Source organism: Lentinus tigrinus (genome assembly GCF_003813185.1).
Source record: "Lentinus tigrinus ALCF2SS1-7 unplaced genomic scaffold L226scaffold_17, whole genome shotgun sequence".
In the NCBI taxonomy this organism is placed as follows: Eukaryota; Fungi; Basidiomycota; class Agaricomycetes; order Polyporales; family Polyporaceae; genus Lentinus; species Lentinus tigrinus.
Genome location: NW_027137926.1, coordinates 412,814 through 439,210, shown reverse-complemented (window position 1 = coordinate 439,210; position 26,397 = coordinate 412,814). Strand labels below are relative to the sequence as shown.

The 26,397-nt window shown below is 56.7% G+C and overlaps 14 protein-coding genes across 14 annotated transcripts; 7 read left to right on the top strand and 7 right to left on the bottom strand.

The window, feature by feature from the left end:
• Window positions 1–32: 32 nt before the first annotated feature.
• On the top strand, window positions 33–3,007 carry L226DRAFT_614103 (MIF4G-domain-containing protein). Its single transcript, XM_067686585.1, has 7 exons — window positions 33–118; window positions 171–789; window positions 842–1,238; window positions 1,293–1,430; window positions 1,485–1,633; window positions 1,688–2,173; window positions 2,230–3,007. The coding sequence occupies exons 1-7, from the start codon at window positions 57–59 to the stop codon at window positions 2,836–2,838; spliced, it is 2,460 nt and encodes an 819-aa protein (XP_067534174.1). The 5' UTR covers window positions 33–56; the 3' UTR covers window positions 2,839–3,007.
• A 567-nt stretch (window positions 3,008–3,574) lies between these two features.
• Window positions 3,575–5,524, top strand: L226DRAFT_536295 (peroxisomal dehydratase). Its single transcript, XM_067681091.1, has 10 exons — window positions 3,575–3,694; window positions 3,754–3,832; window positions 3,962–3,967; window positions 4,030–4,080; window positions 4,140–4,228; window positions 4,289–4,388; window positions 4,451–4,521; window positions 4,582–4,765; window positions 4,896–5,161; window positions 5,239–5,524. The coding sequence occupies exons 1-10, from the start codon at window positions 3,638–3,640 to the stop codon at window positions 5,293–5,295; spliced, it is 960 nt and encodes a 319-aa protein (XP_067534173.1). The 5' UTR covers window positions 3,575–3,637; the 3' UTR covers window positions 5,296–5,524.
• A 386-nt stretch (window positions 5,525–5,910) lies between these two features.
• L226DRAFT_465124 (uncharacterized protein) lies at window positions 5,911–7,213 on the bottom strand (the record flags this gene model as incomplete). Its single annotated transcript, XM_067675900.1, has 5 exons — window positions 5,911–6,153; window positions 6,206–6,518; window positions 6,568–6,605; window positions 6,658–6,927; window positions 6,986–7,213. The coding sequence occupies 5 exons, from the start codon at window positions 7,211–7,213 to the stop codon at window positions 5,911–5,913; spliced, it is 1,092 nt and encodes a 363-aa protein (XP_067534172.1).
• A 217-nt stretch (window positions 7,214–7,430) lies between these two features.
• Window positions 7,431–9,211, top strand: L226DRAFT_561285 (uncharacterized protein). The gene is made up of 5 exons (XM_067683423.1): window positions 7,431–7,469; window positions 7,524–8,026; window positions 8,082–8,226; window positions 8,281–8,356; window positions 8,417–9,211. Exons 2-5 carry the CDS (start codon window positions 7,806–7,808, stop codon window positions 8,992–8,994), a joined length of 1,020 nt encoding a protein of 339 aa, XP_067534171.1. The 5' UTR covers window positions 7,431–7,469; window positions 7,524–7,805; the 3' UTR covers window positions 8,995–9,211.
• Window positions 9,212–9,811: 600 nt separating this feature from the next.
• On the bottom strand, window positions 9,812–11,414 carry L226DRAFT_536291 (GTPase). The gene is made up of 8 exons (XM_067681090.1): window positions 11,289–11,414; window positions 11,190–11,224; window positions 11,126–11,130; window positions 10,935–11,057; window positions 10,814–10,847; window positions 10,551–10,744; window positions 10,403–10,483; window positions 9,812–10,342 (listed from the first exon to the last, which is right to left on the bottom strand). The coding sequence occupies exons 1-8, from the start codon at window positions 11,322–11,324 to the stop codon at window positions 10,212–10,214; spliced, it is 639 nt and encodes a 212-aa protein (XP_067534170.1). The 5' UTR covers window positions 11,325–11,414; the 3' UTR covers window positions 9,812–10,211.
• Window positions 11,415–11,930: 516 nt separating this feature from the next.
• L226DRAFT_536289 (rhamnose mutarotase) lies at window positions 11,931–12,584 on the top strand. The gene is made up of 3 exons (XM_067681089.1): window positions 11,931–11,982; window positions 12,046–12,333; window positions 12,393–12,584. Exons 1-3 carry the CDS (start codon window positions 11,941–11,943, stop codon window positions 12,429–12,431), a joined length of 369 nt encoding a protein of 122 aa, XP_067534169.1. The 5' UTR covers window positions 11,931–11,940; the 3' UTR covers window positions 12,432–12,584.
• L226DRAFT_536288 (DUF1077-domain-containing protein) lies at window positions 12,404–13,321 on the bottom strand. The gene is made up of 5 exons (XM_067681088.1): window positions 13,156–13,321; window positions 13,056–13,104; window positions 12,786–13,002; window positions 12,550–12,731; window positions 12,404–12,494 (listed from the first exon to the last, which is right to left on the bottom strand). The coding sequence occupies exons 1-5, from the start codon at window positions 13,179–13,181 to the stop codon at window positions 12,471–12,473; spliced, it is 498 nt and encodes a 165-aa protein (XP_067534168.1). The 5' UTR covers window positions 13,182–13,321; the 3' UTR covers window positions 12,404–12,470.
• A 1,075-nt stretch (window positions 13,322–14,396) lies between these two features.
• On the bottom strand, window positions 14,397–15,775 carry L226DRAFT_103975 (uncharacterized protein). The gene is made up of 4 exons (XM_067672073.1): window positions 15,647–15,775; window positions 15,552–15,587; window positions 15,412–15,483; window positions 14,397–15,359 (listed from the first exon to the last, which is right to left on the bottom strand). The coding sequence occupies exons 1-4, from the start codon at window positions 15,719–15,721 to the stop codon at window positions 14,451–14,453; spliced, it is 1,092 nt and encodes a 363-aa protein (XP_067534167.1). The 5' UTR covers window positions 15,722–15,775; the 3' UTR covers window positions 14,397–14,450.
• Window positions 15,776–16,174: 399 nt separating this feature from the next.
• L226DRAFT_524030 (uncharacterized protein) lies at window positions 16,175–16,549 on the top strand (the record flags this gene model as incomplete). Its single annotated transcript, XM_067678859.1, has 1 exon — window positions 16,175–16,549. One exon carries the CDS (start codon window positions 16,175–16,177, stop codon window positions 16,547–16,549), a length of 375 nt encoding a protein of 124 aa, XP_067534166.1.
• Window positions 16,550–17,646: 1,097 nt separating this feature from the next.
• Window positions 17,647–18,784, top strand: L226DRAFT_546507 (cell division control protein 42; the record flags this gene model as incomplete). Its single annotated transcript, XM_067682430.1, has 5 exons — window positions 17,647–17,694; window positions 18,029–18,085; window positions 18,151–18,223; window positions 18,283–18,617; window positions 18,722–18,784. 5 exons carry the CDS (start codon window positions 17,647–17,649, stop codon window positions 18,782–18,784), a joined length of 576 nt encoding a protein of 191 aa, XP_067534165.1.
• Window positions 18,785–20,138: 1,354 nt separating this feature from the next.
• On the bottom strand, window positions 20,139–21,224 carry L226DRAFT_536282 (thioredoxin-like protein). The gene is made up of 4 exons (XM_067681087.1): window positions 21,180–21,224; window positions 20,777–21,127; window positions 20,515–20,717; window positions 20,139–20,450 (listed from the first exon to the last, which is right to left on the bottom strand). Exons 1-4 carry the CDS (start codon window positions 21,209–21,211, stop codon window positions 20,215–20,217), a joined length of 822 nt encoding a protein of 273 aa, XP_067534164.1. The 5' UTR covers window positions 21,212–21,224; the 3' UTR covers window positions 20,139–20,214.
• Window positions 21,225–21,622: 398 nt separating this feature from the next.
• On the top strand, window positions 21,623–22,526 carry L226DRAFT_441575 (uncharacterized protein; the record flags this gene model as incomplete). Its single annotated transcript, XM_067674822.1, has 3 exons — window positions 21,623–22,087; window positions 22,179–22,319; window positions 22,374–22,526. Coding segments are annotated over 3 exons (759 nt in total), but the record flags the coding sequence as incomplete, so codon positions are not given.
• L226DRAFT_553696 (uncharacterized protein) lies at window positions 22,508–24,756 on the bottom strand. The gene is made up of 2 exons (XM_067682944.1): window positions 23,767–24,756; window positions 22,508–23,710 (listed from the first exon to the last, which is right to left on the bottom strand). The coding sequence occupies exons 1-2, from the start codon at window positions 24,552–24,554 to the stop codon at window positions 22,816–22,818; spliced, it is 1,683 nt and encodes a 560-aa protein (XP_067534162.1). The 5' UTR covers window positions 24,555–24,756; the 3' UTR covers window positions 22,508–22,815.
• A 181-nt stretch (window positions 24,757–24,937) lies between these two features.
• L226DRAFT_465310 (phosphatidylserine decarboxylase-like protein) lies at window positions 24,938–26,245 on the bottom strand (the record flags this gene model as incomplete). The annotated part of the gene is made up of 2 exons (XM_067675912.1): window positions 24,938–25,930; window positions 25,994–26,245. The coding sequence occupies 2 exons, from the start codon at window positions 26,243–26,245 to the stop codon at window positions 24,938–24,940; spliced, it is 1,245 nt and encodes a 414-aa protein (XP_067534161.1).
• Between the last annotated feature and the right edge of the window lie 152 nt (window positions 26,246–26,397).

Here is a 26,397-nt window from a genome sequence, read left to right as displayed (position 1 = left end):
GGGACCGCTCAGCGCTGGTCAGCGCAGCGCTCTCTCTGACTTACACGACGACCACGATGGCCACCGCGACCGCCATGATGCCGACTTCGCCTCCTGATGGACTGCAGAAGAGGAAGAGGTATGTTTCTGTACACTTTTTGTGCCGAAACACTCACTTAAAATGGTCTTAGATCGCAATCCCCGGAGCGTTCGGAGCAGCCACCGTCAAGTCGACGCAGGTCACTTTCTCCTCCTCCTGCCCGAATCATAGAGGCACCAAGAGTAGCGGACGTGGACCCTGCGCGCCGAGCGGAACGCGAGAGGCAACTTGCTGCGAGGTTGGCGGAGAAGGAGTTGGAGAAGCTGGAGAAGGGGAAGGATGGCAAAAAGGAACCCGGGTTCGACGCTGCGGCTGAGTTTGCAAAGCTCACGAGCACGCGTTCTGGCGGTGTGTATATCCCCCCTGCTCGGCTCCGTGCGATGCAAGAGGCTGCGTCGAAGGACAAGGCCAGCGCGGAGTACCAGAGAATCACCTGGGACGCGCTCCGCAAGTCAATCACCGGTATTGTCAACCGAGTCAACGTTGCGAACATCAAGCACGTCGTCCCCGAGCTCTTCCAGGAGAACCTCATTCGCGGTCGAGGACTCTTCGCGAGGAGTGTCATGAAGGCGCAGGCGGCCAGTTTGCCTTTCACCCCGGTCTTTGCGGCTCTCGTGGCGATCATCAACACGAAGTTGCCCATGGTTGGAGAGCTGGTTCTGACGCGGCTGATCAGTCAGTTCCGTCGTGCGTACAAGCGCAATGACAAGGTATGTCCAAGCAACTCCCGTACTGTTGTGTATCTGTGACACGTCTCTGCAGATTGTTTGCCACTCGACCACGACGTTCATCGCCCACCTTGTCAACCAAGGAGTCGCACACGAGATCATTGCCCTTGAAATCCTGGCCCTGCTCTTGGAGCGTCCCGCCGACGACTCGATCGAGATTGCTGTTGGGTTCATGCGGGAGGTTGGCGCCTTCCTGCAGGAGAACTCTCCAAAGGGCAACGCATTCGTGTACGAGCGCTTCCGTGCTGTTCTCAACGAGGGCGCAATCAGTCATCGTGTGCAGTACATGATTGAAGTCCTCATGCAGGTGCGGAAGGACAAGTACAAGGACAACCCGATCATCCCGGAGGGCCTGGATCTCGTGGAGGAGGACGACCAAATCACGCACCAGATTCAGTTGGACGAGGAGCTGCAAGTGCAGGAGGGTTTGAGTGAGTCTCGCCGTTGTCGTCTCTCTATCTTCTCATGGCTCATGGCATACGTAGACATCTTCAAGTTCGATCCGGACTACCTCGCCAACGAGGAGAAATACAAGGATATAAAGAGGGATATCCTGGGAGACTCAAATGAAGAGTCCGGCTCTGAAGAATCGTCAGACGAAGATGAGGACGAGGATGAAGAGGGTACGTCACTATTGTGCAGTGCAGTGTTGTGGTCTTGTGCTGATATCCGTTTAGCCGTGGAGGAAAAGCAGGGCATCGAAGACAAGACGCAGACGAACCTGATTAACCTTCGCCGAGTTATCTACTTGACTATCATGAACGCGCTCAACTACGAGGAAGCCGTGCATAAACTCCTGAAAGTGCAAATTAAGGAGGGTCAAGAGGTACGTTCGCTCTTATCGTCCTGGTGGTACCGACATGTTAACCTATTCGTGTAGATTGAGCTCTGCAAGATGATCATCGAGTGTTGCTCCCAGGAGCGGTCATACTCTACCTTCTACGGTCTTATTGGTGAACGGTTCTGCAGGCTCAACCGAACATGGTTCGACTGCTTCGAGCAGGCCTTCCGGGAGTACTACGAGACCATCCACCGGTATGAGACGAACCGCCTCCGTAACATCGCACGCTTCTTCGGTCACCTTCTCGCCTCAGACGCGATTTCGTGGAACGTGTTCGACTGCATCAAGCTCACGGAGGACGACACAACGTCCAGTTCCCGTATTTTCATCAAAATACTCTTCACCGAGATCACGGAGTCGATGGGCCTGAAGAACGTTGCTGAGCGGTTCAAGGACCCTGAGGTCAGGATGTCGTGCCGCGGGATGTTCCCAATGGATAACCCGAAGGACACCCGGTTCGCCATCAACTACTTCACCTCCATTGGCCTCGGTGCTATCACCGAGGAGATGCGCGAGCACTTGAAGGTATGTTCCGTCTGTCTCGCCGTCCATTAGCCTTGGTGCTCAATTGTCCACCTCAGAACGCCCCGCGTATCATCATGGAGCAGCGCCGCGCAATGCTCGAAGCCGAGTCTTCCTCCTCCGACTCGGACAGCTCATCAGACGACGACGATTCCTCGGACTCGGACTCTGACTCCGATTCCGATTCCGACTCAAGGGACTCGGACGACTCGCACAGATCTCGAAGCCACAGGCGGCGAGACGATTCACGCACACCTCCCCGCAGGGACCGGGACAGGCGGGGCTCTCCCTCGCCTCCACCGCGCTATCGCAGGGACGACCGGGACCGTGACCGTTCACGCTCGCGCGACCGCTATGAATCTCCCCCTCGTCGTCGCGACTCTCCTCCCCGCCGCCGGCGCGACTACACCCCCGACCGCAGCCGCGAGCGGGACAGGGATCGAGACTATGACAGGGACCGCAAGCGTGCCCGCTCGCCGCCGCCCTCGGTGTCCCCGCCGCCTCGGTCTCGCAATGGTGGTGGTCGGCGCTCACGGTCGAGGTCGTACTCTCCGCGTCGTGGGGGCAAGGACTACGACAGGAGGCGTGATGACTCGCGGGATAGGGACTACGACAGGGATCGGAGGCGGAGGTCGGTCTCGCGGGAGAGGTATGGTGGGCGCAGGTGATTGGTGTACGCTATCATGGCAGGCCGAATGGAAGGCCCTGCCCGTCGATGCTCATGGATATATGCTCGTGTGCTATTGTATTCGCTGAAATGTTTCCTCGTTTTCAGAGGCATGCGCTTCGTGCCTCAATTTACCAACCTTGCGCGAGAGGCGAGAGTTTGCTGCTGGGACACACCTTGCCAGGGCCCAGCGTCCATGCAAGTCAACTGTTTCGAACGCCACTCCAACAGAAACGTTCTTCTACAACCACAACCTGTCCTCGAGAACGACGCCAGCGACGCTGAGGTTCAACTCCCTGGAACTTCGTGAGTGCGATCACCGGCATGTTATTGTACGAGTGGCAGCGGGTGGCCAACGACCTCCTGACCTCCCTTTCCAGGGGAGGTGGCCACCTGTTGTACTTTCATTAGTATACGATCACGGCAAGCTGGGAGGATGCACTGGTCTCCTCAAGGGGCTCAAGAGTGTTGCATCTTGTGCAACCCAAAGCCGAAACTTGCATGTATAGTAGCGGACTGTAGCGTGTATCGTGCGATTGTATACCCAAAGTCCTAGGCCTACTGTAGGTAGATTGAATTCAAGTTCGCAACTTGAGAAGTTAGAACTGGGTCAAATCACGCGTCATATCACGGGACGGTCGCGCGAGACGCGTCTGCCGGAATCGGGGAGAAGCACAGGCCGAAGGGACCGGTTACTAAAGCTCACCGTTGTCCGCATCATGTCCCCCGCATTCGCTCATCTCCTCTTGTCTTTACCCCGCACTTCCCCAGCAACAGACCTGACTACGACGTGAAGCAAAATGTCCCAGCAGTACGACCTCGCATCCGCCGTCGGATACCAGTATGACGACCAGCCGGTAAATAAACTCAGGTGTATGACGGAGGACACGACCTCACCTCGATCTCGACATGCCAGGTCTCATGGAACCAGCGCGACTTGCTGCTGTATGGTGCGGGCATAGGAGCCAAAGCAAATGACTTTGCTATCATCAACGGTGCGTGTTCAGTGACTGCGTGGTAGGAGACGAAGAGGGGTCTGTACACTCGAGAACCCCCGTGCTCCCATTTGACCACATCCTTCCCTTGTTATTACCAAACTCTGAACGCTACCTTTTAATCTCTAGAACTTGGTATGTCCGCCGCTCTATCGTGCGCGTCGCGCTGCCTTCAACTCTAGACCGTGTCCTCGTAGACAAGTCTTGGGCACCCTTCCCCACGTACCCGGTCGTCCTCCCCTTCAAGGGTCAGTTCTTTCCCTGGACATCTGAACATCTCCTCAGACGTCGTCTCCCGTATCTGCAGGCACAAGCCAGGACGTCGTCAACTTCCGCCAACTCATGACAGGCGGGCGGGCCGTCCCGGGTCTGCCCAAGTTTGACCCCAACCGCGGTGTATGTGCTCTTCGCGCAACGTCTATGTTTGCGTGTGTCTCAATAGATTGTCTGATACAGGTGCACGGCAGCCAGTCTATTGAACTTCTCAAGCCCCTCCCTGCGGTCAGCGGCCCTGGCTGGAAGATCAAGAAGCGTCTCGTCGCCATCTCGGAGAACAGTACGTCTCCAGCATCCGCAATGGTTGGAGTGCTCTCCTGCCCGGGCTGACGACGGTCCCAGAGTCCGGCATCATCGTCGAGGTCGAGTCCACGCTCGTTGACTCGCAGGGCACGCCCTATGCGCGGCTCTACGTGCGTCCCCCTTTCCCTCTCTCCGTCGCGTTCCGTTCTGACGCACGCGACTACTCATAGAGCGGCTCCTTCAACCTCGGCGCGAAAGCGACGGGCACGAACTTCTCCAAGCGCATCGCGGGCCCGCCGCAAGCCAAGAACCCGCCCAAGGACCGCAAACCTGACTGGGTCGTGCGCGACCAGACGTCCCCCGAGCAGGCCGTGCTCTACCGGCTCAGTGGGGACTACAACGAGCTGCACATCAGTGCGTGTTCCTCCTCCTCCTCTCCTTCCTCCTCCTCTTCCTCCCCCTCCTGCCCTCCCTCTTGTCCTATCCCATCCTCATTGACAAGACGACATTACTGACCCGCCCGCCGCCCATTGCGCACGTACAGACCCCGCCATCGGCGCCTCGGCAGGCTTCGGGGGTGTGATCCTGCACGGGCTCTCGACGTTCGGCTTCGCCGCGCGCGCGCTCGTGTCCGCCGTCGGCGCCGGGGACCCACGCGCGCTGACGCTGTTCGGCGTGCGCTTCACCGCGCCCGTGAAGCCCGGGGACGCGCTCGAGACGAGCATCTGGGAGGTCGGGCCCGCCAAGGCGGCAGGGCACGAGGGCGAGACGGAGCTGGCGTTTGTCACGAAGAACTTGGCGACTGGGAAGGTGTGTTTTGTCTCTGGCGTTTCTCGCTGCGATAGGCGATAGGGGAGAGAGACGGCTGACCCATGGTGCTTCTGCAGGTGTGCTTGGGCGCGGGCGTCGCGTATGTCAAGAAGGCGGAAAAGAGCAAGTTGTGATTTGTTCACTTCTTGTTGGCCAGTCTGCGTACTGGTTCTGGCCAATCGACAATGAGCTCCGCTCTATCTATTGTACCTGTGTCTTGGATACGTACCACATTTCTGTCGTGTGTTGTTTCCCCTGCTGCCCTGTACGCTATACGATGTCCGGCGAGGTGATAGGCGTGTTATCTGTTCTGCTGTTGTTGTTTATCGCGGAAGATTGGATCGTCTTCTGGGTCCCGGTCATATCCACCAGCTTCAAGGAGTGTGTGGCCGCGAACTGGAATTACTTGAGTACTTGAGTTTTGCTAGGCCGGCGGTCCGCAAGGCTCTCTCGGGCGCTTCTGTGGTCTGTCCACTGCAATCGGGAACGTAAAGCGGACGATCTTCAAAATCGCGAAGTCCGATCATGTCTGTCATCAATCCAGTAAGTGCAATGATACATAGCAAACCTAGTAGCTGCAGTAGACACGAGCGTCGAGAGCACGATAGCAAAGCGAAGTCCGGGAACAATGACGGCGGGCACGGCCCATCCAGGTCCTAACCAACTGTTTCCACACGACACCAAGTTGAGTCATCGGCGGTGGGGTGCATACTTCGAAAGCGACTCACCAGCACGGCGGAGAGTGGAGACTATGCGACAAGCTTCTTCAGCTGACTGAGTCCTTCCCACGCGACGGCGACGGTGTCGTTGAAGACTCGCTCGTAAGTAGGCTCCGACTTTGAGCCCAACCGCCAGCGGTAGGACGCCGCAGGCTGAAGATTCCGGATTTGTCGGAACATAGACACGAGCTCGCTGGCAGGGGGGCGCGCTGCCGGATTCCGTTGCTTCATGTGCATGACGAGTTCGCGGAGAAAGTCTACATGGTGGTACTTCTATTGGGAGAGTCAGCATCGGAGGACGGGGGTAGACGAACCTCGAACACACCAGCTCGAGTTCTTTGTGAAACAGGTTGCCCAGAGCGTGGATGTCAGCTTTGTAGCCGTCGTAGGGGACCGTGGATGAGAGTTCCGGGACCTCGTCGTCGCGGCCGACGTCCCCGACTACGAGAGAAGATGCACCGGGAGCAAAACGCACTGATAGGCCGAAGTCGATGTAATAGTAGCGAGGGGGATGATCAATGCGAGACAATGGCTTGAGTTCGTCGATGACGTCTGGTGAAAAACCTCGTCGCATTGGATGGAAGCCATCTGGATATAGCGGTGAACCGTCCATCATAACGTTCTGCCCCGCAATGTCTCTAAAAGCAAATCAGTTTGTGAAGCCTACCAGAAAGCTACTACACTCACCGATGAACGATGTTGTGCGCGTGCATAAATGCCAGCCCCTGAGGTGAATCAAAAGGTACGTCTCGCTGTAGTCATCGGATGTGTACGCACCTCGAGCATCTGGGTCACGAAATCAATAACTTCGCCGACCATCACAAACTCGGGGTCGTCAAAGGGCCGTAGCCACGGCATTACCATCAAAGTCCGTGCAGAATCAAGGGGGTCCGGGAAAACGTCAAGCACCGGCACACAATGATTATCCGGGTGCGCGAGTGAGGTGAGGAACTGCGCGATTTCCACCTCTCGACTACCGTGATTGCATATGCTCTTTATTGCAACGATAGTACCGTCACGACGAGAAGCATCGATGACGTCCATGCGCTAACGTTTCGTCTCTCAGCGACATTCCCGTAGCCTCATAATGGGTGTAAGTGCTCACCAGTAACGAGACGGAGTCTTCACAAAAATCCGGGTCGACATTGGTTCCTTCCCATGATGGTTTCCAGTCCGGATGGTAGCGTTGTCTGAGTGAATATCCGCGTTGTTGTAGCCCAGGTTGTCGATCTCTCCATGTCTTTTCGAAGGGAAGGAGAGAGTAAGCCCCCTTTTGGGTGTCTTCTTCGCGTCGTTCAATGGCTTGGGGGGACAGAAAAGCATAGCTTGGCATTCTACTGGTGTCGAGCATCAAAACCTGCGTGAACAGTGTCCCAGTGAGTAGTACGAAGTTGGATCGTAACCAGCTTCCCAACTTGGACCACGTTTTACTTTGAACCAGCCACGAGGCTTGTGCTCGATATGGGATGTTGTCCCAATTGAGACACCCAGAGTAGACGCGCATGCTGGATGATTTTGTTCCAATCTTGTCCACGTCTTAAGCCGGTCATCTCGCCGTCGTAGAAAACATTGAACATAACAATTGAGAGGTTCGTGCCTTGAGTTTGCAGCCGCTTGCATCTACCGAACTTGACTCATCACAGGCTTTTTCAACCCGCGCCTTGAGGCCCAGGAAGCCCGGAAGCATGTGCCAGTGCCAGTCGCACAGCCCAAACCTGTTGCGTCTCCAGAACGCCGCTCATAGAATTCTGATGCACATGGAAAACATGCTTGAATATCGTCCTGATCAGCCATGGCCGCACAACGTATAAGACTTCCTTGGCCTTGGTCGGGGTGCGAACGCCCCTTCGCTCCAGTCGCTCTGCTACAGCCTGTCCAGCCGCGCCACTCCCCAGATCTCACCTCCCTGCTTGCGCCATAGGGCTATGGCTAACTTTGAGTTCTCCTGGGCCATATTTACCGGGGTATTCAGCATTGTCGTGGTTATACCGGGCTCCCTCCTCTACATCCATAGTCAACTTCCTTCCCAGAAGCTACGTCCCATGTTCGAGACACTGACTGAAGCCGAGGAGCTCCTTCTTTCCTGTACCGAGGAAGGTCTTGTCTATGGCGCCAAGGCTGAAGGTTTCCGCTCTAAGCTAGACCAGTACGCAGTAACATAATTACTCTCGGTCGTAGGTCATCGTTGATCGCGTGCACAGGCTCCGCCACCGCGCAGAACGTGCTCGCTTTGAGGCGCATACCGCGAGGACATACGCGGAGGACGTCGCAAACTGGGTCAAGGGCTTGTCGCGAAAGATTCACGAAATATGCTCAAAGGTTCGGGACGTTCGCGCGGATATCTCGGTGCGTCATGATTGAGATGTACGCTCAACATTGCTCATTGCCTTGCAAAAATAGACAAACAGCCTGCGTGAGCGCGAGAGACAGGCAGCCCTGCGTGATCAACATACCGCAACCGAGAATGGAGAATCAGGTCAGTACGTGATCATTATCGTGCATAATCGCCGTGCTCAAAGTGTCACTTGCGACTTAGGGAATCCAGAGCTGACCGTATCGGCGGCTTCATCTCCAGTCGCTTCCGAGGATGGTGTCCTTGTAGGAGGTGACGCGGATACAAAGGGTGGTACAGCACAGCTGCATAACCTTGCCGATATCCCCCAGTCCCCAGAGTCACAGTCCGACGAAATTGCGGCAGATTGCAAGCTCCCCACCACACCCTCTCTTGGACACGCTACCGACCTCGAGAAACCATCGTCCTTATCGATGGCGACTCCACAGTCAATAGAGTCACTGCGAAAGGTCGCCCAGAGCGACCGCCGTTGCTCCATATCCAGCGGATCCTCCGGCACCTCGTTGCTGCAGAGCATGCGCCGAAAGAAGCGGGGAGGAGACCCGCTTTCCCGTGCTCGCGCCATGACGCGCTTCGTGCGCCAGGCCCGCGCAATGCGTTCGCTGCCCGCGTTCACCGTCCATTCTCGCCGCCTTGCTGCCTTCGAGTTTGCCGAGTCTGATTCGGATGGCGATGACGATGACGAATGGATCGACGAGCAGGCCATCCGCGTCCTGCTCGAAGCTGCCCGCTCTGCCTCTCGCCTACCTACATCTCGGTAACTATTGTCTCGTGTCCTCAAGTCCCGGTTACTTAGCTACCTATGTATGTATCGGACCCTCAGGCCTCGGACGTTGCGTCGTCTTGCTCTCTGTTGTTTTCTTGGCTGTCTTGCAATCACATCTATCCAATTTTTGTACGATAGATCACACGTTGTAGGCTCCTGTTGTATTCTCCTGTTCTTGTCTTCTGGGCATTGCATATATATACCACTGTCGCGACAGATGTCAAGAAACCACGCACATTTCCCTGATAGACCCTGTTCCCCCTTCCAGCAGGCGGATCGCGTTCGCTGGAAGGGGGCGGAGGGAGGTTGCAGTCCATCTGCCTGCCCGTCCCAATGTCACTCACGCATGTCCTTCGCCGATGCGGTGCCAACCAGGATTCAGACGCATCGCTCGACGCGTGATCTCGATCTGGCGGAGTATGAGCAGCACCGACATACGTTTCTCCTCGGCCAGGGGACCACCTACGCACGCATTCTTCGCATGGGCCCGATAATCGTGTATGTGCGTGATGCGGGCGGTCTTGTAATATGAGCGCGAATGCTCATTCTCATGCAGGCAACAAACCGTGTACTGGATCGGCATGTGCTTGGCGTCATCCCCTCCACGGCTCTGAAGATGATCCCGGCATGAGCCACTATGAAGGATACCTCGCTTGAGCTGAACATGAACTGTGCCCAAAGGGGTGTTAATCCCTGCTTCCAATCGCGTCCATGAGTATGGTCAGTGACGCACAAAGCTCCCTGATCATGGGGATGCACGTACGCAGAGCATGCTCTTGGTCAAGCACCCGCCGATGTGTCTGACGCTATGCCCCCACCGCATGGGGCACGGCCGCAAACGACGTTCAGATAACTGTCTCTGTGCTCCTCTATTTATCCAGAACCTGATATGTACAGTAACAACGGAACCAACAACAAGGAGCATACAGCAACCGCACGCCGGGGCAGCCAGACAGCTAGAACAAGCGCAGAAAGAAGGGGAAAAAAGATAATTACAACAGAGGCACATATGTAAGACGTATGCACAGAGGAGAGCCAGAGAGGACGCGGTGAGCGCTCGGGACCCCGCAACCGACAGAGGTCGGACTGTGGAGACGCTCATCGATGTACCGCTCCAGCGACCTCTTCCCATAGCCCAGCTGCCCATCCTAACCTCGAAGAAGAGAACGGGATGAACGCGAGCTGAACCTGAAGCCCGAGACCGTGTGGCGCTTAGCAGCACTTGCCGCCCTGGTTGGACGGCGCGTCGACGCTGTGGCTGACGGTGATGGTGTCGCCAGTGGTGGGCTTGATAGGGTCCTCTGACTGCTCGAGCGATTTGCTCGAGACGATGCGGTAGATATCTGGGGCGCACACTCGCGCGTGAGCCTATGATGGTGATGGCGTGAGTGAGGAGAACGCACCAGTCAGGATTGTCTGGAAGGCCGACTCGACGTTGGATGCGTCCAGCGCAGACGTCTCGATGAAAGAGAGGCCGTTCTCAGCTGCACGTCGAATGTCCGTTAGCGACCTTCGTGGTGTCCATATCGGGGAAAGTGTAAAGAAACGCACCTGCGAATGCCTTCGCCTCCTCTGTGGGGACTGCCCGGAGATGCTTCAAATCGCTCTTGTTCCCAACGAGCATGATGACAATGTTCGAGTCTGCGTGGTCGCGGAGCTCTTTCAGCCACCGCGTTACGTTCACGTACGTCGCGTGCTTGGAGATATCGTAGACGAGGAGGGCACCGACTGCGCCGCGGTAGTACCTGGACCGGGTAATCCAAAGATGACGTTTAGCCAGCGCATTGAAGCAGGGGAGGCAGGAATATACTCACGCAGCGGTGATGGCGCGATAACGTTCCTGACCAGCTGCAATCCGGGGTGTTCAGTGGGGGAGTCCCATTGGGGGAAAGGGGGAAAATGGAGGAAATATGCGAGTGCCGGTGAAGGACTCACCAGTATCCCAGATTTGTGCCTTCAATGTCTTCCCGTCAACGTTGATTGACCGAGTGGCGAACTCGACGCCGATGGTCGACTTCGTCTCCAGGTTGAACTCGTTGCGAGTGAACCGCGAGAGCACTGCGGGGTAGTTTGCGTCAGATACTCCATTTCTATCCATTATCCACTCCTTTGCGGTGAGTACGCACGGTTACTGCACAAAGACCATGGTGAGTGCAATGATCGGGAAGTGAGTATGAATAGGCCACGTACGACTTTCCGACACCCGAATCTCCAATAAGGACGACCTATCCGAGCGAGGAGGGACCAATCAATGTCCCGGTCTTCCTATCCAGGCTGCGGCGCACGTACCTTGAACAAGTAGTCGAAGTTGCTTCCCTCAGCCATGTCGAATGGTCAAAAAGCGTCGTAAGAGAGGTGTAAGAGGTCGTAAGAAGCGAGCGGGAGGGGATGAAGGCAGGCGGCGGGTGTGGTTGGGATGCAAGGCGTGGTGTGCGGGACGGGCCTCGTAGCTGGCGGAGTTCGAAATCACAGCCGCGCGTACTCTGGCGGTCGCCCAACTCGACCTTTTGCCATCGTTCTTGACGGCGACCTCGCTTCTCGTTTCAAGCAGGACCGTATCTATCCTGGCTGATTGTGCACAACGTGTATTGTTTGACATGCAGCTCGTCCGATGCGAAAGGAGGCTCCGGCGGCGATGTATGGCTTGTCTGACCTTGCCTTCAAGCGGTGTGATCATCCCTGGGGTCTTGATGCACATGAACATTCCCAGAATCTATCAAGCCGTGATTGCGACAGACATCCCACGATGACTAGCTACCTGCAGTCAGAGAAGTTGTTCATGGGAATCATCGAGGCCGCTACGTAGAGGTAACCGGACACATACAGCACGGGGCGGTCCGAAGGCCCGCCCGGATACTTGTTGAAGGTCACGAAGCCCCATGGCAGAAGATGGCTTATAGGGCGAACGGATGTGAGAGTATCAGACTTTAACATAGCCCTGATGTCTGTTACACACACGAAACGCCTTTGCCAAATCATCAAGGTCTGTGCCTGCATAGCCCACAAATTGCGGACGACGGCTGATCCCCTTCGCACGATCATCCAGCTCAGGCCCGAGGCCGAGGCAGAGTATAAGCAGATTCACGCTGCCGTCTGGCCGGGAGTCCTCGCAGCCCTCGAGCGGCACCACATCGTGGACTACTCCATCCACTACTACCCGCCGCTTCAGCTGCTCGTCGCGAACTTCAAGTATACTGGATCGGACTATGATGCAGACATGCGCGGGATTGCGGAGGATCCGGAGACGCAGCGCTGGTGGAAGGTAACCGATGGCATGCAGGAGAGCTTGGTCGAGGGTGCGACGGGCAGCGGCGGTGTGGTCCCTTGGTGGCAGGTAAATTCTCGAGCGCAGTTATGTACCCAACGCGCCGAGGTTGATGTTCATATCTCCAGGAACTTGAAGAGGTCTTCAGATTTGAAGGCAAGGCGTGATGATACAATGAAATGGTATATGGGTCCGTGCACATGCAATCATACAAGCAGTATTTCCGGAGGCTGAAACATCCTTGAGCACGATAGCCTGAGTTCTTAGACACGCGGAGACACGTACCTGCCCTCTCGTCTCGAATGCGAGCCAGTCTCCCGTACCCATAGGCAACAGTCCCATCGAGCGGCACTTCCACAGTCCGAGTGCTAGCGTCAGCAAGTTGCAGATCACATAGGCAATCTTCTGCAGCGGGAGAGTATTCAACGACTTCGGTGATGATGACGCGGGGGCAAATGGCGCGAATGCTGGAAGACGAAGAGATGAATGGGGTCCCAGACCGTACGCGCAGGATGACATACCGGTGTTGATGGACGCGAGGTTCTTGAACGGGCTCGAGAGCAACATGAAGACAATACCCATGCTGAATATCTGCACTCCGCCTCCAGACATGTAGAGCATGAACGCCTGCATCGGCAGGGACTTTGCTGGCGAGAACGCGAGGTCCCATGCGCGCTTTGTCTTCAACTCTTCGTACGACGCAGTTGCAGTTGCTACAGACTTGCTCGATGCTTTCGACTGCCGCTTGGGTCAGATATGTGGTCTACGATGATGTTTCGATTGATACGTACGGAAGTGACCGCAGACGCGAAACCTGGCGGCGGGGGAAGGTGTCGCCACCTGTCCGTCTCTCGTCAGCGGACCCTCTTTCTAACATAGCTTGTGACATACTTGGAGACTTCCATCGATGTTGACATAGTCGCGGCAAACTAATGGGTGCGCAGATATACGGCAGCAGGTATAAAACGTCGTGGCCCAGGTCGTGGCAGAGTACAAGTGGCAGACGCCCGTGCACGCGGCTGAGCGAACTAGATAAATACTCGTAGTGTCTCCTTGTCTCCTCGAGGACAACTCAACAATAGTGTCACCACAACGATACACAGCAGACTCAACTCATGTATGTCCGGAATCGGCTCTTCGCTGGGTATCACATACATCTAACATCTGGTTATAGGGATCTATCCATGTTTGACATGTACGCTCCGCCGCCGCCGCCTCCGGATTGATTGCCAGTGGCGCGCAAAGCCGACGTTGAACTAGTGTATGTGGTCATGTCCGTCAACGCCCTCAGTATTGATTATTGACGGACGTGCGCTAGCCTGAGGGCGCCCTACATGGTGCCCGCTCCACCCATTCCCGAGACCGCAGGAGGGTTTCGACGAGCCTTAGCGGAGGTGGACTCTCTAACACTGAGGTCAAGCACTACTACGGCTATTTAAACCATCCTTCCACACCGGAGCGTCCCCGCCGCTCACCCCCCGGATCATGAAGGGCCCTATGATCACTCTCTGCGTAGGTCTTAAGCAATAGCTGCAGCGCGTCGAGGCGGTCGACTAAGTCGCATTTACCACAGATTCACACCGCCGCTCAACATGGAGAGCATCGTGATAGTTACAACTATCGAATCATATCGTAATAGGGATCAGGAGCTCAATGTTCAACCAGTACAGTATGTAGAGTACAACAACAATCGGAGTAGTAGTGAAGGATCTGACAAGAGTTACAATTGTTGTGAATAACGAAACAGGGAAGGCAATGCCAGGACGGTGGAGGAAAAATGAGAATATGCTCAGCCAATTACAGTATGCTGCAAGTCCCGACGAAGTACTGGGTGGAGTGACATTCAGGGCGCGACGTCGCACTGTCTCGGCCAGAGCTTCTCGCGCCCCAGATACGTTCAACATCTTCGTTGAGGACACGAACGACACTTCCGGTCGGAGTAAGACGTCTGGTAGAACTCGTGGAGCCTCCCCTCGCGCGCGATCGGCGTCAGGGTCACAATCCATGGCAACAACCAGGGTAAAGGGGTATGGCGAAAGCGGAGGGATGGTAGAGGTCGCGGGTGAAGGTGAAGGATGAAGGCCACGCAAAAGCATGGTGGAAGTGGAGACGGAAAGTGTGGCGGTGCGGCTGGTCGGAATAGAGACGAAGATGGAGGTGAAAGGCCACTTGCTCAGCCCGCACAGCTATGCTTGTCCAAGCCGGTCGATCGCGGTTTGTAGCGCCTTGTACTCCTGGGCAAAATGGTCGCGCAAATAGAGCAAAGACTGCTGTCCCATCGGAGAGTCCACGTGACACGGTAATGACCATTGGACGTTCATGAATGTCTTGTCGGCCGTGATAGGCCACAAGGCAGGAGGACCCGCAGCCCCGGGGTCGACAGACGTCTCTGAATCGATCGAGTCCATTAAGTCATCCCAGATAATCTGGTCTAACAAATTGTCGAATGCAGCCCTGAGATCGATGGTCTGAGCTGAGGCGATAGAAGTGGACCGTATCTGATCACGGGAAGTCAGAGCGAACGTGAAAATCTTCCCGGAGGCAGCAAAGAGAACCATGCGGGTTTGGCGGTGAGTGAAGTACGAGTCTGCGTCGAAATGGAGAACGGCCTGTAGTTGTACTTGATCGACAGCGTGGTTCAACAGCGTGCTGAGCTGCTGAGCACCGAACTGACTCAGCGGATAGCCATCGTCGTCTGCCAAGCGCCGCGAGATGGGGCGCTTAAGCTCCCAGATGGAGGATCGATGCCGGAACCAACCGTCCTCTGGCATTCCAGGGAGCCCGTTGTGCCTGAGGTGGAGGAGACAAGACAGATCTGGCTTGAGAGTCTTGGAGAAGGCGGGAGAGACCCGTATGGTATGCGCAAGCTCCACCCCAACACTGCCAGGATTGCGACTTGGATCCAAAAAGCTCCATAGAACGACTTCCTCCTGAATGTCGAAAACAGAGGCGCCATGAACGAGGGCATAAGCAACGTGGCGCCACACGCTGCGCCAGAACCACTCCAGGTTCCTAGGGTTGTTGATGAGCGACGTCGCGTCCGCAACGGCGAGCTGATAACGCTGGTACTGCACAGCATCTGGCCAGAAACGCGGCTAGGACGGAGGTCAGATACGACATCAAACATACGAAACTCAGAATGCGCACTTGCTCGATCTCCTCCACATGCAGATGTAGCTGGGAGCCCAAGTAAGGCCCGCGGAAATCGATAGTTGTGTCCTATAGACCCCGTGAGTAGCTATTCCAACCTAGCAAAGATATAAGAGAGTAGGCTAGCATGACCATACCTGCTGATTTGCCGGTACAGTAGCAGACGACATCATCTGGAGATATGAATTAAGTTTGATCTTGTTCAAGATTCAACCACAACGACCGAACGTACCATAGATCTCAGCGATCCCAGGTTTACCCCGTCGATGGCAACAGAGGTTTCAAACCAGCGAGCCTGTGCCGGCATTATCGAGCAGCGTTCCGAGGATGGCAAGGATGATGGTGGTTCGGTATCCGGATGTGTAGGCAGGTGAAAGAGGAGGGCTGCTCGCGAGTGGAGACATTGGCGCTGAAACCAGCTTAGTCAGCAGCCGAGCAACGTGGGACCCCGTGCGAGCATGGTTCAACTTGACCTCGCACCAACACCACCATCACCACCACCACCGCCATGACCACCACCACCTTGGAGAGCATACTCGAACCCATGTATGTCCAGAGTCGGCTCTTCACTGCGTATCATATACATCTAACATCTGGTTATAGGGATACATCCAAGTTTGCCATGTTCGCTCCGCCCCCGCCTCCGGACTGGTTGCCAGTGGCGCGCGAAGCCGACGTCGAATTAGTGTATGTGGTTGTGTCCCTCAACACCCTCAGAATTGATTATTGACGGACGTGCGCTAGCCTGAGGGCACCCTACATGGTGCCCGCTCCACCCATTCCCGAGAATCTACACAACCGCAGGAGGGTTCTGTATGGGTTCCGGGTTCCGGATGGCGTTATCGAGAGATACATCAAGGAGAAGGAAACGCACACCATCCCCCCGGAGTTCTACTGGCGCCGCCAGTACAAGTGGGCCCTTCTGCGGAGCATCGCTCATGACATCGACCTGCCGTTCTACACGCGCTATCACGAAGTCATAGAGGGTTGCGGTACGGAGCCTGACGGGGACATGGTATACTGGTCTACCGGAGGTTACGGACACGTCCTCGCTCCTAGAGTCCCATCGGCGGACAAACTGGCCTTGTTTGCCGAAAGGTTGGGACTCGAGGGTGTGGAGCCCGCATGGCATTAGGATTGGTGTACCACCAGCACTGCGGCTCCCAGTGGTTTGAAGTTGATCGGACGACAGTAGATGTTGCACGGATAGGAGACCAGGCTCTGTTCCATCACCAATGGTCTTGTCTGGCGGCGGCAGCTGTCCCAATGTAATAGTATGATTGTGTCGATGGAAGTCTTGTCGCAATCACATCGTTGAACTGCGAGTGCATGCCAATGTCCACTCGACCTAGTGTAGATAGACGCTTTGTCCTGGCTGGCGTGAGGAATGAAGACTGGGCTCTGGAAATTGAACCTTGTCATTTGCATGCGTGCAGAGATTAGCGTTGCGGAGAGGAAGACTCCTGCTCTCTTGACGTAGGTGGGCTTGGCCGACGGAGATCGGATGTAAGGCGAGGTTTACAAGGCGGTTGAAATGCCCATAATAACCATCAGAAGAGTCTGGATCGAACATTAACAGTGCCCAGGGCAGGTAAGCAAATCTAGAAGGGGGACTACAAGTGCGATAAGAAGGGTCTATAAGGCTGGATAAGGAGAGTGGCGCATGATGAGTTCAGGGCAGGCGTTCTAGAAATGCTGTGAACCGGTCGTCAAGCTCAAGTCCAACTCCGAGTCCTCGAGGCACCGTGCAGCCAGTCGAGACAGTCCGCAACTCGCTCATCCGCCGCCTCCCCCGCCGACGCCGTTGTCCAACACCAGTTCATTGCCAACACCGCGCTCGCCGCTGGTCCCCCCAGGCTCTCCAGGCTCGCTTCCAGCAACCGCAGACCTCCTGTCCCCGTTGAGCTAGCAGTCTCCTACAGGTCCCGCCCGCTCGTCTTCTCGTGCGATATAATCTCAACTCTCGTCCCACTCTCCTTGCATCCTCAAACCACGCCCCTGCGCCCTCTTTCAGCTGTACAAGCAAGGTGAGTGCTCATCATCCGCACGGTGGCGAGCACGATGTGGCCCTCCGCGACCACGTCAATGTGTGACACGCGAGCGCTGCATGTTCGCGCCGTCGCTCTGCCGATGCGTCCAGGTCCGTGCGCATAGTCGATGGTTGGCTCACGCGCTGTTCGTCTTGCCCGCCTAGCTTCCTCCCCCACGACTACGTAGACTTCTAGGAGAGCCATGCAGACGATCAAATGTGTTGTTGTAGGAGATGGTGCGGTCGGCAAGGTGCGTCCCCTGTCTCTTTCCTGCGCGAGCGGTTCTGTGGACCAAGGAGATGTGGCGCATTTGGCAAGGAGAGAGTAACACGACAGACTTAGTTGCCGGGCCTAGCTTCATGAGCGGATATTCGTCAGAAAAGACGCGCTCCGAGGGCATATCCGGTCATGTTGGCTCGGGTAGCGTTACTTGTGCTCCGATGTCCTGGACGTCTGCGTCTTCCTTACCGGGCCACATCTCGTTCGACCTATCCCTGTCGAATGGTCGAAAGGCGTCCCTAGGCCTCCACGCAGTGCTCTATCAAGACCAATGATCACTGACGCACGCTATTGCCTATCGCTAGACGTGTCTGTTGATTTCGTACACGACGAACAAGTTTCCAAGTGAATATGTCCCGACTGTGCGTGCTTTCTATAACCTTTCGCGCGTCCCATCACACCAATGCGACCCTGTCGACGCCCACAGGTGTTCGATAACTATGCCGTCACGGTCATGATCGGCGACGACCCGTACACGCTGGGTCTGTTTGATACGGCCGGTGCGTCTATCCTCTGCCCCCATCGTACACTATAGCCCTAACGCGACGTGCACCAACAGGTCAGGAGGATTATGACCGTCTTCGACCGCTATCATACCCGCAGACGGACGTGTTCCTGGTGTGCTTCAGCGTGACGTCTCCTGCGTCATTTGAGAACGTGAAGGAGAAGTGGTTCCCCGAGGTGCACCACCATTGTCCCGGTGTGCCTTGCCTCATCGTCGGAACACAAATCGATCTCCGGGACGATCCCCAGGTGCTGGAGAAGTTGGCGAGGCAGAAGCAGCGGCCTGTCACTCCCGAACAAGGCGAACGACTTGCACGGGAGCTCGGTGCGGTGAAGTACGTGGAATGCTCGGCTCTGACACAGAAGGGATTGAAGAACGTTTTCGACGAGGTGAGTTCCCATTCTGGTCGCATACAAGACTTTCGCGGCGCGTCCGGCGCGTGCTCCGACCCTTGTACGTACCATGGCTGACCCGTATTGTCCTTGATTTACAGGCGATTGTTGCGGCATTGGAGCCACCGGTCGTCAAGAAGAAAAAGATGTGCATCATCCTCTAATGAATGGAGACGACCCCGACGGCCGTTCGTCTTGGCTGTGTCTGCTTTTCTGTCTGGCTGCTGCGGCCACGGACCTCGAGACGTCCGTGATTCATGACCGTTCACGTTCAGTCCTTCGTGCATGAGATATATCGCTTCTCTCTTCACCTCCCATCTATCGTGAACTCACTCTAAATACACACATCGCGCATCCCCCATTCCCCTTTCTTCCTGCCAGCTCCTATTTCTTATTGCGCCTACCTACCTACCTACCTCCTACTACCTTGCGCGGGTGTCTGCGGGCTGTCGGGCTGTTCCTTTCGGCGCTGGTGGCTTGCACGCGTGCGGGGCTTGTTCTTCCTCTCCTGTTCTGTTTCTATTGCAATGTTGTGTAGTTCATATTGTTTGGAATTGGGTACATGGGGGGATCTAATACCCGTGAGTTAGAAATGCAGCTGAGGTCTTTACTGGCTGCTAGTTTGCGAGTCGTTCCGGGTCATCGCGTCCTTGGGCTTGACGTCGAGGACACGCGGAGCTCTCGGAGCCGTCGTAGACCATGCCGTTGTACTCGTCGAACTCTTGTTACGCGTGCTAGCCGTTGCCGACTCTTTGAGGTATTGTCGTCCTGGCAAACCGCGGGCCCGTTAGACTTCCCCAGGGATTAAGTACGCGAATCCCGGATGCCTAGGCCTTTGTCTACTCCAAGCTACTCCAAGTACACCATTGGTTCATGTTGTGCTGTTGTGCTTCGACCGTCCCTGAAGAGGTCACATGGATTACAAATACATATCAACGAAATGGAGCGCTCCCAACGTTATCTTCTACCATTATGCCGCCACCACTCTCGCAAGCCAAAATTGAGAACGTGCTCTCCCTGCTTGACTCGGGCCAGTCTGCAAACCAGATTGCCCTCAAGTTGGACATCAGCGTGTCTTGCGTTAGCCGCCTACGTTCCAAATACCGTCCAGACCTCCCTAAGGCCGCTGGAGGCCGTCCCGCATTACTCTCTCCCACTACCATGCGCTATGCTCAGCGACTCATCACATCCGGAAAGGCTGATACCGCTGTCGATGTCAGCAATGAGCTTCAGGCGGACTTGCACAAGTCAGTGTCGCCACAAACAGTGCGCCGAGCTCTCAAGAAGATGGGTATGGAGGCTGTGAGGTTGAAGAAGTAAGTGGACCGTGAGCCCTTGAGGTCCTGTATTCTCCGAGTCCTTGGACTAGTGCCTGATGGGTGGCCTTTCTTGCAGGAGCTCCCCCGTCCCCACTACCCGGGCCTCTAAGCGTCCGAGGAGAGCCAAGTCTTGATTGTACATATACCCATACCATGCACATGGTCCGACCTGAGTTCACGGTCTTTTCATCGGACAAGCTGATCTGCCTTTGGATAGGGATATTGTTACAATGTCGTCATAAGGCTACAGATTACATGTGTAGAGCTGCTTGTTACTACAGATCAAACTCAAAGTCCGAGTCCGAATCGTCCTCCTTCTTGCCCCTCAGGTTCTTCGGAGTCTTCGCATTTACTCCAGTGCTTGCTGAACGCATTCGCGAAGAAGGATCATCGTCGTCATCGAGGTCATCAGTGTCTGAGTTGTCCGACTCGTCCCGCTCTCTGTCTACACCAGGAGGGGTGCGGGCTTGCGGGATGATCGCGCCTCCAAGGATGAGCACGGCCTCGAGTTCTGCGTGGTGGAAATGAATGAGGTGGGCATGGGCTACGCAAGAATGTTCAACAGGAAGACAAACCTTCGACGCGACGTTCGCGATCGGCACCCCAGGCGACAAGCTGGTTCAGGACTTCGCCCTTGCGGTAGATGATGAACATGGGCAATCGCTCATCTGGGAGGTTCGGTATACACTTGTCGCCCACAATCGAGACAAACTTCGTGTGCGGGTGTCGTCGTGCGATAATGTCTACGAAGTTCTTCGCGCGATCGCTATGCGGGATACTGCGAGGAGGAAGTTAGTTAGCATGGACTTCCACATGCGCGAGCATGTCCCGACGTACCCGTCCTTGTACAGGAACACGACCACTCCGGTCCCTCGCTCTTGCTCATCGCCCTCCTCGTTCACTTGGCTCGCCTCCGTGACTTCGCGGGTGTAGTCCTCTCGCGAAATGGGATACACCCTGCCAAAGCGCGCCATCTCCATCTTTCTCGCCTCCTGCAGCCGTCTCCGCCTCAGCACTTCGAGGATGCGCTCCGTCTCATCATCAGGAGCTTCTGCCGCAAGCTCTCTGAGTTGAGAGGCTGAGTAATTTGCATATTTCTCTTCGATGGTGGGCGGGGGAGGAGGCGAAGGAGTGCGAGGTGCTTCGGGCTTCGGCGGTAAGATCCCGTGCTTGCGCAGGATATCGTTGCTGTTCCAGAGATGTGTGAGCTACATCGCATACACAGGTAGAGTCTGCTCACAATTCGGTGTCTTCGTTAGGGTTCACGGCCATGGTGGTATGAAGGAGAGAACGAGTACCTGCGGATCGCCCTAGACTGCGCGCCTTAGGCTGGGCCCGGCGCAACCGCGCGTGCTGTTCTTTGTCCTCGACCACCATCCTGACATGTTCGCCGACTTCCCCGACTACAACCCAGGGCCACCTGCAGTGGAGCCTGAGTTTACAGACTTCACCAACGACCCCGAGTACAACACAGGCTCAGACTGGCAGCCAACCTCGACGTCTATCATCCACATAGTCGCCCAGCCACCACCGGCCGAGGAACCCGCACCCGCACCCGCACCTACACCTACACCTGCACCTGCACCTGCACCTGCTCCCGCTGCAACCTCCTCCGAGCTCTCCTCGGCCCTTGATGTTGGCCCACCCCAGCTTCCATTGCGATACACGCGCACTTCGCCGCCTCCGCACTACAACCCGTACCCATACGGCCGGACATGGAGGCTCGAGCGGCCCGTACTAGGAGATGAGCAGCAGATGTGGTACCACCGCGAGGACGAGTGGATGAAGATCTCGACGGGCGGGTGGAACGAAGACCTCCGGAAGCGCATCTTCAACACGCTCGTCATCGGCATCCGCGACAAGCAGCGCGTCGCGCGGAACCGGTGGGAGGAGGAGCAGCTCCGCGAGCGGTCTCCGCCCGTGCCGCTGCGCGCGACGCCCCCGCCCGAGCTCGAGCACCTCCCTGTAGACCCGGACTCGCTGGTGGACCATAGGTTCGACTTCGAGTTCATGACTGCCGGTCAGGAGAAGGGGTTCCCGGTGAGGACTTTGTTGTCGGGACGGCGCGCGATCGAGAGGAACATGCATTTGCCGAGAGGGAGGGTGTTCGATGACTACTACCAGGACAACGTATGGGTCCGGATTAAGGTCAGTGTTGAGCTATTTCGTTCACTATCTCGTACTGTCACCGAGGGTAAGGGGCAGCTGAGGTCGTTGAGACTGACCAAGGGCTCTTTAGTGGCCCGCGTATCCAGACCATGAACCAGCCCGGTCTGTCCTTGTCACCTTGCGAGGTGGGGGCAGGAATCGTAAGCGTAGGCCGTCTACACGGCTCGAATTCTCTGTCGCGCTCGCGGCACTCATCACGCGATATTACAACGTGCGCCTGCTCTTCAACCTCTCTGAGATTGAGTCGTTGACCGCCATTGTACAGGAGGTGTCTGCTATGGAACCACATCCAGCGTTCGAACACCTTGCACTCGGGTCTGGCGAAGGACGCATATCCCTCTATGGGCTACGCATGATGGGTATCCGCGCCGCAGAAAATGGAATCTTCGACCTCCAGCTCGAGCTCGATACCTCTGATACGGATACCCAGGGCTCTTCTGGAGCGGCGAATGAGGTTAAGATCATCGAGCCATCCTGGCCAAGCATGTTACCGGTGACATGCACCGTCGCCCCTCCGCCCCAGGTCCCACATCGCTACTTCTTCACCCACCTCGATCCTGACACCATGTCAACCCACGTCTTGCCTAGCTGGCCCGAGCAATAGCTGCCTTGTTTCCATATCGTATACCCCTCTGTATCACTAGCAATACACCCTATCCAAGCATCAATATCGTACATCATCAGGCCCATGCAAACCTCTTGAGAGCTCAGTTCTTCGGAGCCTGCTCCTGCTTGTCGACCACGAGCCCACTCATCTCCTTCCCTCCCCCGACGCGTGCCTTCAACCAATGCTTCCCCGCCTTCTTGATGAGCGCCTTCCGCGCGAACCCGCGCATGTCGATGTACACCAGCGTGACGTTCCGCGCCGTGTGCGTCGCGAGGTGCGTCGAGCGTCCCGCCTCGGGCCCGTACTTGTGCGCGACCACAGCGCTGACGCTCTCGCTCCCCGCGTCGAACGTCCGCTTGATCGAGTCGTCGACGGCCGACAGGATGAGATTCGCGCTCAAGAGCAGCTTCTCCTTTGTCCCGACCGGCTTGCCAGGAGTTGAAGTGCCAGAGGCGGGTGCAGGTGGCGTCGCGGCCTGGCTCCCGGGCTGGGGGGATTTACTGCGGGGAGGGAGGGGAGGTGCTGGGCCTGGTGATGGCGCAGCTCCAGGCGTGGCGTTGCGTCTCGGAGGCAGCGGGGGCTTTCCGTCTGGCGTCGGCGAACTCCCAGGATACGGCGGGGGCACATCCAAGGACACAGAGGGGATGGATTGCGCAGAGGGAGTAGTGGAAGGCTGGGGGCGAGGTTGCACCGGCTGTGGGGCAGCGACGGTCTTGCCTTTGTCCGACCCGCCGACTGCCCGCTTGATGAGGTCCTCGACGATGCCGACCGTCTTCGCGCTGACCTTCACGGCCTGCCCGCTGATCGCGTATGCATGCGAGAGCGTCTGGTGCGTGCGAGGATGCGAGAGGAGAAGCAGTGCGCGGGAAGGTGGAGGAGGCGGCGTGCCGTCTTTGGAGGTCTGGGTTTGCGCGGGTGTGGAGTGGCTGATGTAGTAGTTCGTAGCAGAGGTGAATCCGCTTAGTAACAAGGAGGTTGATGAGGAAATAGCTTGGCTGCAAGTCGTAGTTCAACCCAGTGTACTTCGTGCAGCGATGTTGGGGATACTCACCTGATCAATGTCGCGGACTTGGTCATCCAGTCCTGATCCTCTGGCGGGATCGCCCTCACGAATATCTCTCTCGCTTCGTCCAGTTCCGAGCTCTCATCCGCGTAGGGAACGACACTCGTCCCAGCCCCGGTGTACGCATCGTACACATCCGGCGGCATCTCCAGCATAACCGGGGCAGGCTGGCCGTCCTTGCCTTTGGTTTCGTCTGCGAGCGCGGGGTCCTCTTTGATGTTCACTTTGTTCGGGAGCTCACCGACGACCTCTCCAGTCTGCTCGTCCATGAGCACCAGCTTCCCGCGCAAGTCTTGTGTGGACTGCTCCGCGGGTGCGGCGGCTGCCTGTGGCGCGTGCTCGTGCGTGTCCGCATGCCAATCGAATTCGGCGTACTGTCCAAGGATATGATCCAGTGCCTCCACCGTCTCTGCTCGGTGCGGGTCCGGTTTGGAAGGAATAGGGACCGTGAGGCGGATGAACGAGGGCTCCTGGTCTGCCGGGGTAGCAGGGGTATCGGAGTGGAAGGTGTACGTGCGCGCACCGTCCTTCTCGATGTGCAACGATATGGAGCGCGCGGGATCCAGCGGGAGTTCGAGGCTGCCCAGATGCAGAACAAGGATGAGCGAGCGATCTGACGGGGAGAGCGACGCGGCGAGCGCTGCGTCTTTGTCCCCGTCGTTGGACGCGAGTGTAACACATTCGAGCGCGAGGGTGCCGCTCTCGCTCGCCGTCGCTGTCGAGAGAGTGACTTCGGGTATATGCAGAAGAACAAAGGCTTCTGGGTGCGTCGACATCGCGGACAGAGGTATGTAGATGGTAGAGGATTGCGGTGTGGAGTGTCGGACGACTCTAGCCAAGCACAGATGTCATCCCGTCTCATCGGAGACTCGTCCCGTCTTCCGACATACGTCCTTGGTGGTTAGCGCTTTAGCCTCCAAATACCCGTCCGTCACATACTTACGCAACAACAACAGGATGCTTAGGAGTTCATGCCAGGAGTCGATGTCGCGCTTCGATGGGTGTTCGATCGTGACCGGGTTGAGGACAAGTTTATAACCTCCGGAGGAAATGGTCCGAGAAAGTGCATTTTCACCTCTACATATCGCAGGTACTAGACGCAATATCGGGGCCACCGCGTCATCATATAAGCAACAGTACTGTACTCTACACTGAACCTTCAAGCGCTGATTTTCGCAATGACAGAGTTGAGAAGAACATCATCTCCAATTTTCTGGTCAGACGGGAACGTGATCTTCGTCTCGGGACGAAAGACGAGACAGTGCGTTGACCCGCCGAAGTGGAACATCCCAATCTCCTCACCTTTCCGCACCGCGTCTCCTTCCTTGACGCCGACCTCGCACGTCGACACCTCCGCCATCCCGACCGCGACGAAGCACATCAACCCGATCGCCGGGTTGTCCGCCTGAATGTATATGAGAGAGCGCGCCGCCGTCGTGGTGATAAACGTCTGCGAGGCGTTCTGGGCGACGGGGTCGAAGCCCATTGCAGGTGACTCGGCGTAGTACGTCCCCGGGACCATAACGACCCGCTGGACGATGCCATTCACCGGGCTGTGCCAGCGGTGATACTTCGTCGCGGATAGGAACGCCTGATAGACGGTCCCACCGACGAACTGGGTGTACATGTCATCGTGGTTGAACATGTCCGCGAGCGAATACGGCTGGCCTTTGAGCCAAAAGTGGTCGCGCTCTTTAACTCCGAAAGCGCGGCAGTAGACAGTCGACTCGCACGCGCTCGTGATCCACTCGTCGCCGGGCAAGTGGACCGGGCGCATGCCCTCGCGGAATCGGCGCGTGAAGAAGTCGTCCCAGGACGTGAAGCCGTAGTGGGGCTTATCGGGGTCGCAGACGTATGTCTCAACAAAGTTCGGGATGGCCTCGCTGGCGGCGGGCCCGAACCATCCGTTATCGGTTGTGTTGAGGACGTAGCAAGAGTCGGAGGAGGTGAGGAACTGGGTCCAGACGTCGAACATGTCCTTGAAGTGGCCGTTCACGTCTTTCCGCGTGAACATCGCGAACCCGGCGGGGGTGCCCATCGGCCAGTCGAGGATGGCATTGATAGGGAATCCGACAAAGTCGTTGTCCTCGTACTCGGGCGCCGTCTTCAAGACGTTGTCGAAAAGGCGAAGCATCACCCTGTAATCTCGGACCTAAGACCCCCTTAGAGTCAGCTTCACGACGCAATTTGAGACTCGAGGACCATGTCTACGTACCTGCGGCTTGCCCGTCGGATCATAGCAATACGGCGGCTTCAAAGGGACTTGCTCAAACATCTGATGGAAGCCCATGTAAACTATTGGATCGTCCTCGATGAACTTCTTGAACTTCTCTAGGACGGGGGACAAGGGTTCCTCAAAAACCCTCTTCGCATGTTCGTCGACCTTCACGATGCGCTTAGCGAGCCACTTATCAACCACACGATGGTCCTTCGGGAGCCAGCCACCGACTCGGTAGTGAACGAGCATGTTGGGAGGGACCCCTTGGTGCTGCGGGTCGGGTGCACCACGATGCTGCGAGGTGAGTCCGTCGTCGGGGTGACGTCGACCGAGCATGTCGGGAGGGCCACCGCCGTACATTGGGTCGGGAGCATTGTGCCATTGAGAGGAAGGGGGTCTGC

Bases quoted from the DNA above. Each gene is read 5' to 3' on its own strand.
- L226DRAFT_614103 (XM_067686585.1), top strand. From the start codon at position 57: ATGGCCACCGCGACCGCCATGATGCCGACTTCGCCTCCTGATGGACTG. The intron at 790-841 runs GTATGTCCAAGC...ACGTCTCTGCAG, and splicing joins CGTACAAGCGCAATGACAAG to ATTGTTTGCCACTCGACCAC. The intron at 2,174-2,229 runs GTATGTTCCGTC...TGTCCACCTCAG, and splicing joins AGATGCGCGAGCACTTGAAG to AACGCCCCGCGTATCATCAT.
- L226DRAFT_536295 (XM_067681091.1), top strand. From the start codon at position 3,638: ATGTCCCAGCAGTACGACCTCGCATCCGCCGTCGGATACCAGTATGAC. The intron at 4,081-4,139 runs GTCAGTTCTTTC...CCGTATCTGCAG, and splicing joins GGTCGTCCTCCCCTTCAAGG to GCACAAGCCAGGACGTCGTC. The intron at 4,766-4,895 runs GTGCGTGTTCCT...GCGCACGTACAG, and splicing joins CTACAACGAGCTGCACATCA to ACCCCGCCATCGGCGCCTCG.
- L226DRAFT_561285 (XM_067683423.1), top strand. From the start codon at position 7,806: ATGGCTAACTTTGAGTTCTCCTGGGCCATATTTACCGGGGTATTCAGC. The intron at 8,227-8,280 runs GTGCGTCATGAT...TTGCAAAAATAG, and splicing joins ACGTTCGCGCGGATATCTCG to ACAAACAGCCTGCGTGAGCG. The intron at 8,357-8,416 runs GTCAGTACGTGA...CTTGCGACTTAG, and splicing joins AACCGAGAATGGAGAATCAG to GGAATCCAGAGCTGACCGTA.
- L226DRAFT_536291 (XM_067681090.1), bottom strand. From the start codon at position 11,324: ATGGCTGAGGGAAGCAACTTCGACTACTTGTTCAAG. The intron at 10,848-10,934 runs GTGAGTCCTTCA...CCCGGATTGCAG, and splicing joins GGCACAAATCTGGGATACTG to CTGGTCAGGAACGTTATCGC. The intron at 10,484-10,550 runs GTGCGTTTCTTT...TTCGACGTGCAG, and splicing joins GGAGGCGAAGGCATTCGCAG to CTGAGAACGGCCTCTCTTTC.
- L226DRAFT_536289 (XM_067681089.1), top strand. From the start codon at position 11,941: ATGTCTGTTACACACACGAAACGCCTTTGCCAAATCATCAAG. The intron at 11,983-12,045 runs GTCTGTGCCTGC...ACGATCATCCAG, and splicing joins GCCTTTGCCAAATCATCAAG to CTCAGGCCCGAGGCCGAGGC. The intron at 12,334-12,392 runs GTAAATTCTCGA...TCATATCTCCAG, and splicing joins GTGTGGTCCCTTGGTGGCAG to GAACTTGAAGAGGTCTTCAG.
- L226DRAFT_536288 (XM_067681088.1), bottom strand. From the start codon at position 13,181: ATGTCAACATCGATGGAAGTCTCCAA. The intron at 13,105-13,155 runs GTATGTCACAAG...AGAGACGGACAG, and splicing joins ACATCGATGGAAGTCTCCAA to GTGGCGACACCTTCCCCCGC. The intron at 13,003-13,055 runs GTACGTATCAAT...CCCAAGCGGCAG, and splicing joins TCGCGTCTGCGGTCACTTCC to TCGAAAGCATCGAGCAAGTC.
- L226DRAFT_103975 (XM_067672073.1), bottom strand. From the start codon at position 15,721: ATGCCGGCACAGGCTCGCTGGTTTGAAACCTCTGTTGCCATCGACGGG. The intron at 15,588-15,646 runs GTACGTTCGGTC...TCATATCTCCAG, and splicing joins TGGGATCGCTGAGATCTATG to ATGATGTCGTCTGCTACTGT. The intron at 15,360-15,411 runs GTGCGCATTCTG...CCTCCGTCCTAG, and splicing joins ATGTGGAGGAGATCGAGCAA to CCGCGTTTCTGGCCAGATGC.
- L226DRAFT_536282 (XM_067681087.1), bottom strand. From the start codon at position 21,211: ATGGCCGTGAACCCTAACGAAGACACCGAATT. The intron at 21,128-21,179 runs GTGAGCAGACTC...TCTCTGGAACAG, and splicing joins CCTAACGAAGACACCGAATT to CAACGATATCCTGCGCAAGC. The intron at 20,718-20,776 runs GTACGTCGGGAC...TCCTCCTCGCAG, and splicing joins GTGTTCCTGTACAAGGACGG to TATCCCGCATAGCGATCGCG.
- L226DRAFT_553696 (XM_067682944.1), bottom strand. From the start codon at position 24,554: ATGTCGACGCACCCAGAAGCCTTTGTTCTTCTGCATATACCCGAAGTC. The intron at 23,711-23,766 runs GTGAGTATCCCC...TACGACTTGCAG, and splicing joins AAGTCCGCGACATTGATCAG to CCAAGCTATTTCCTCATCAA.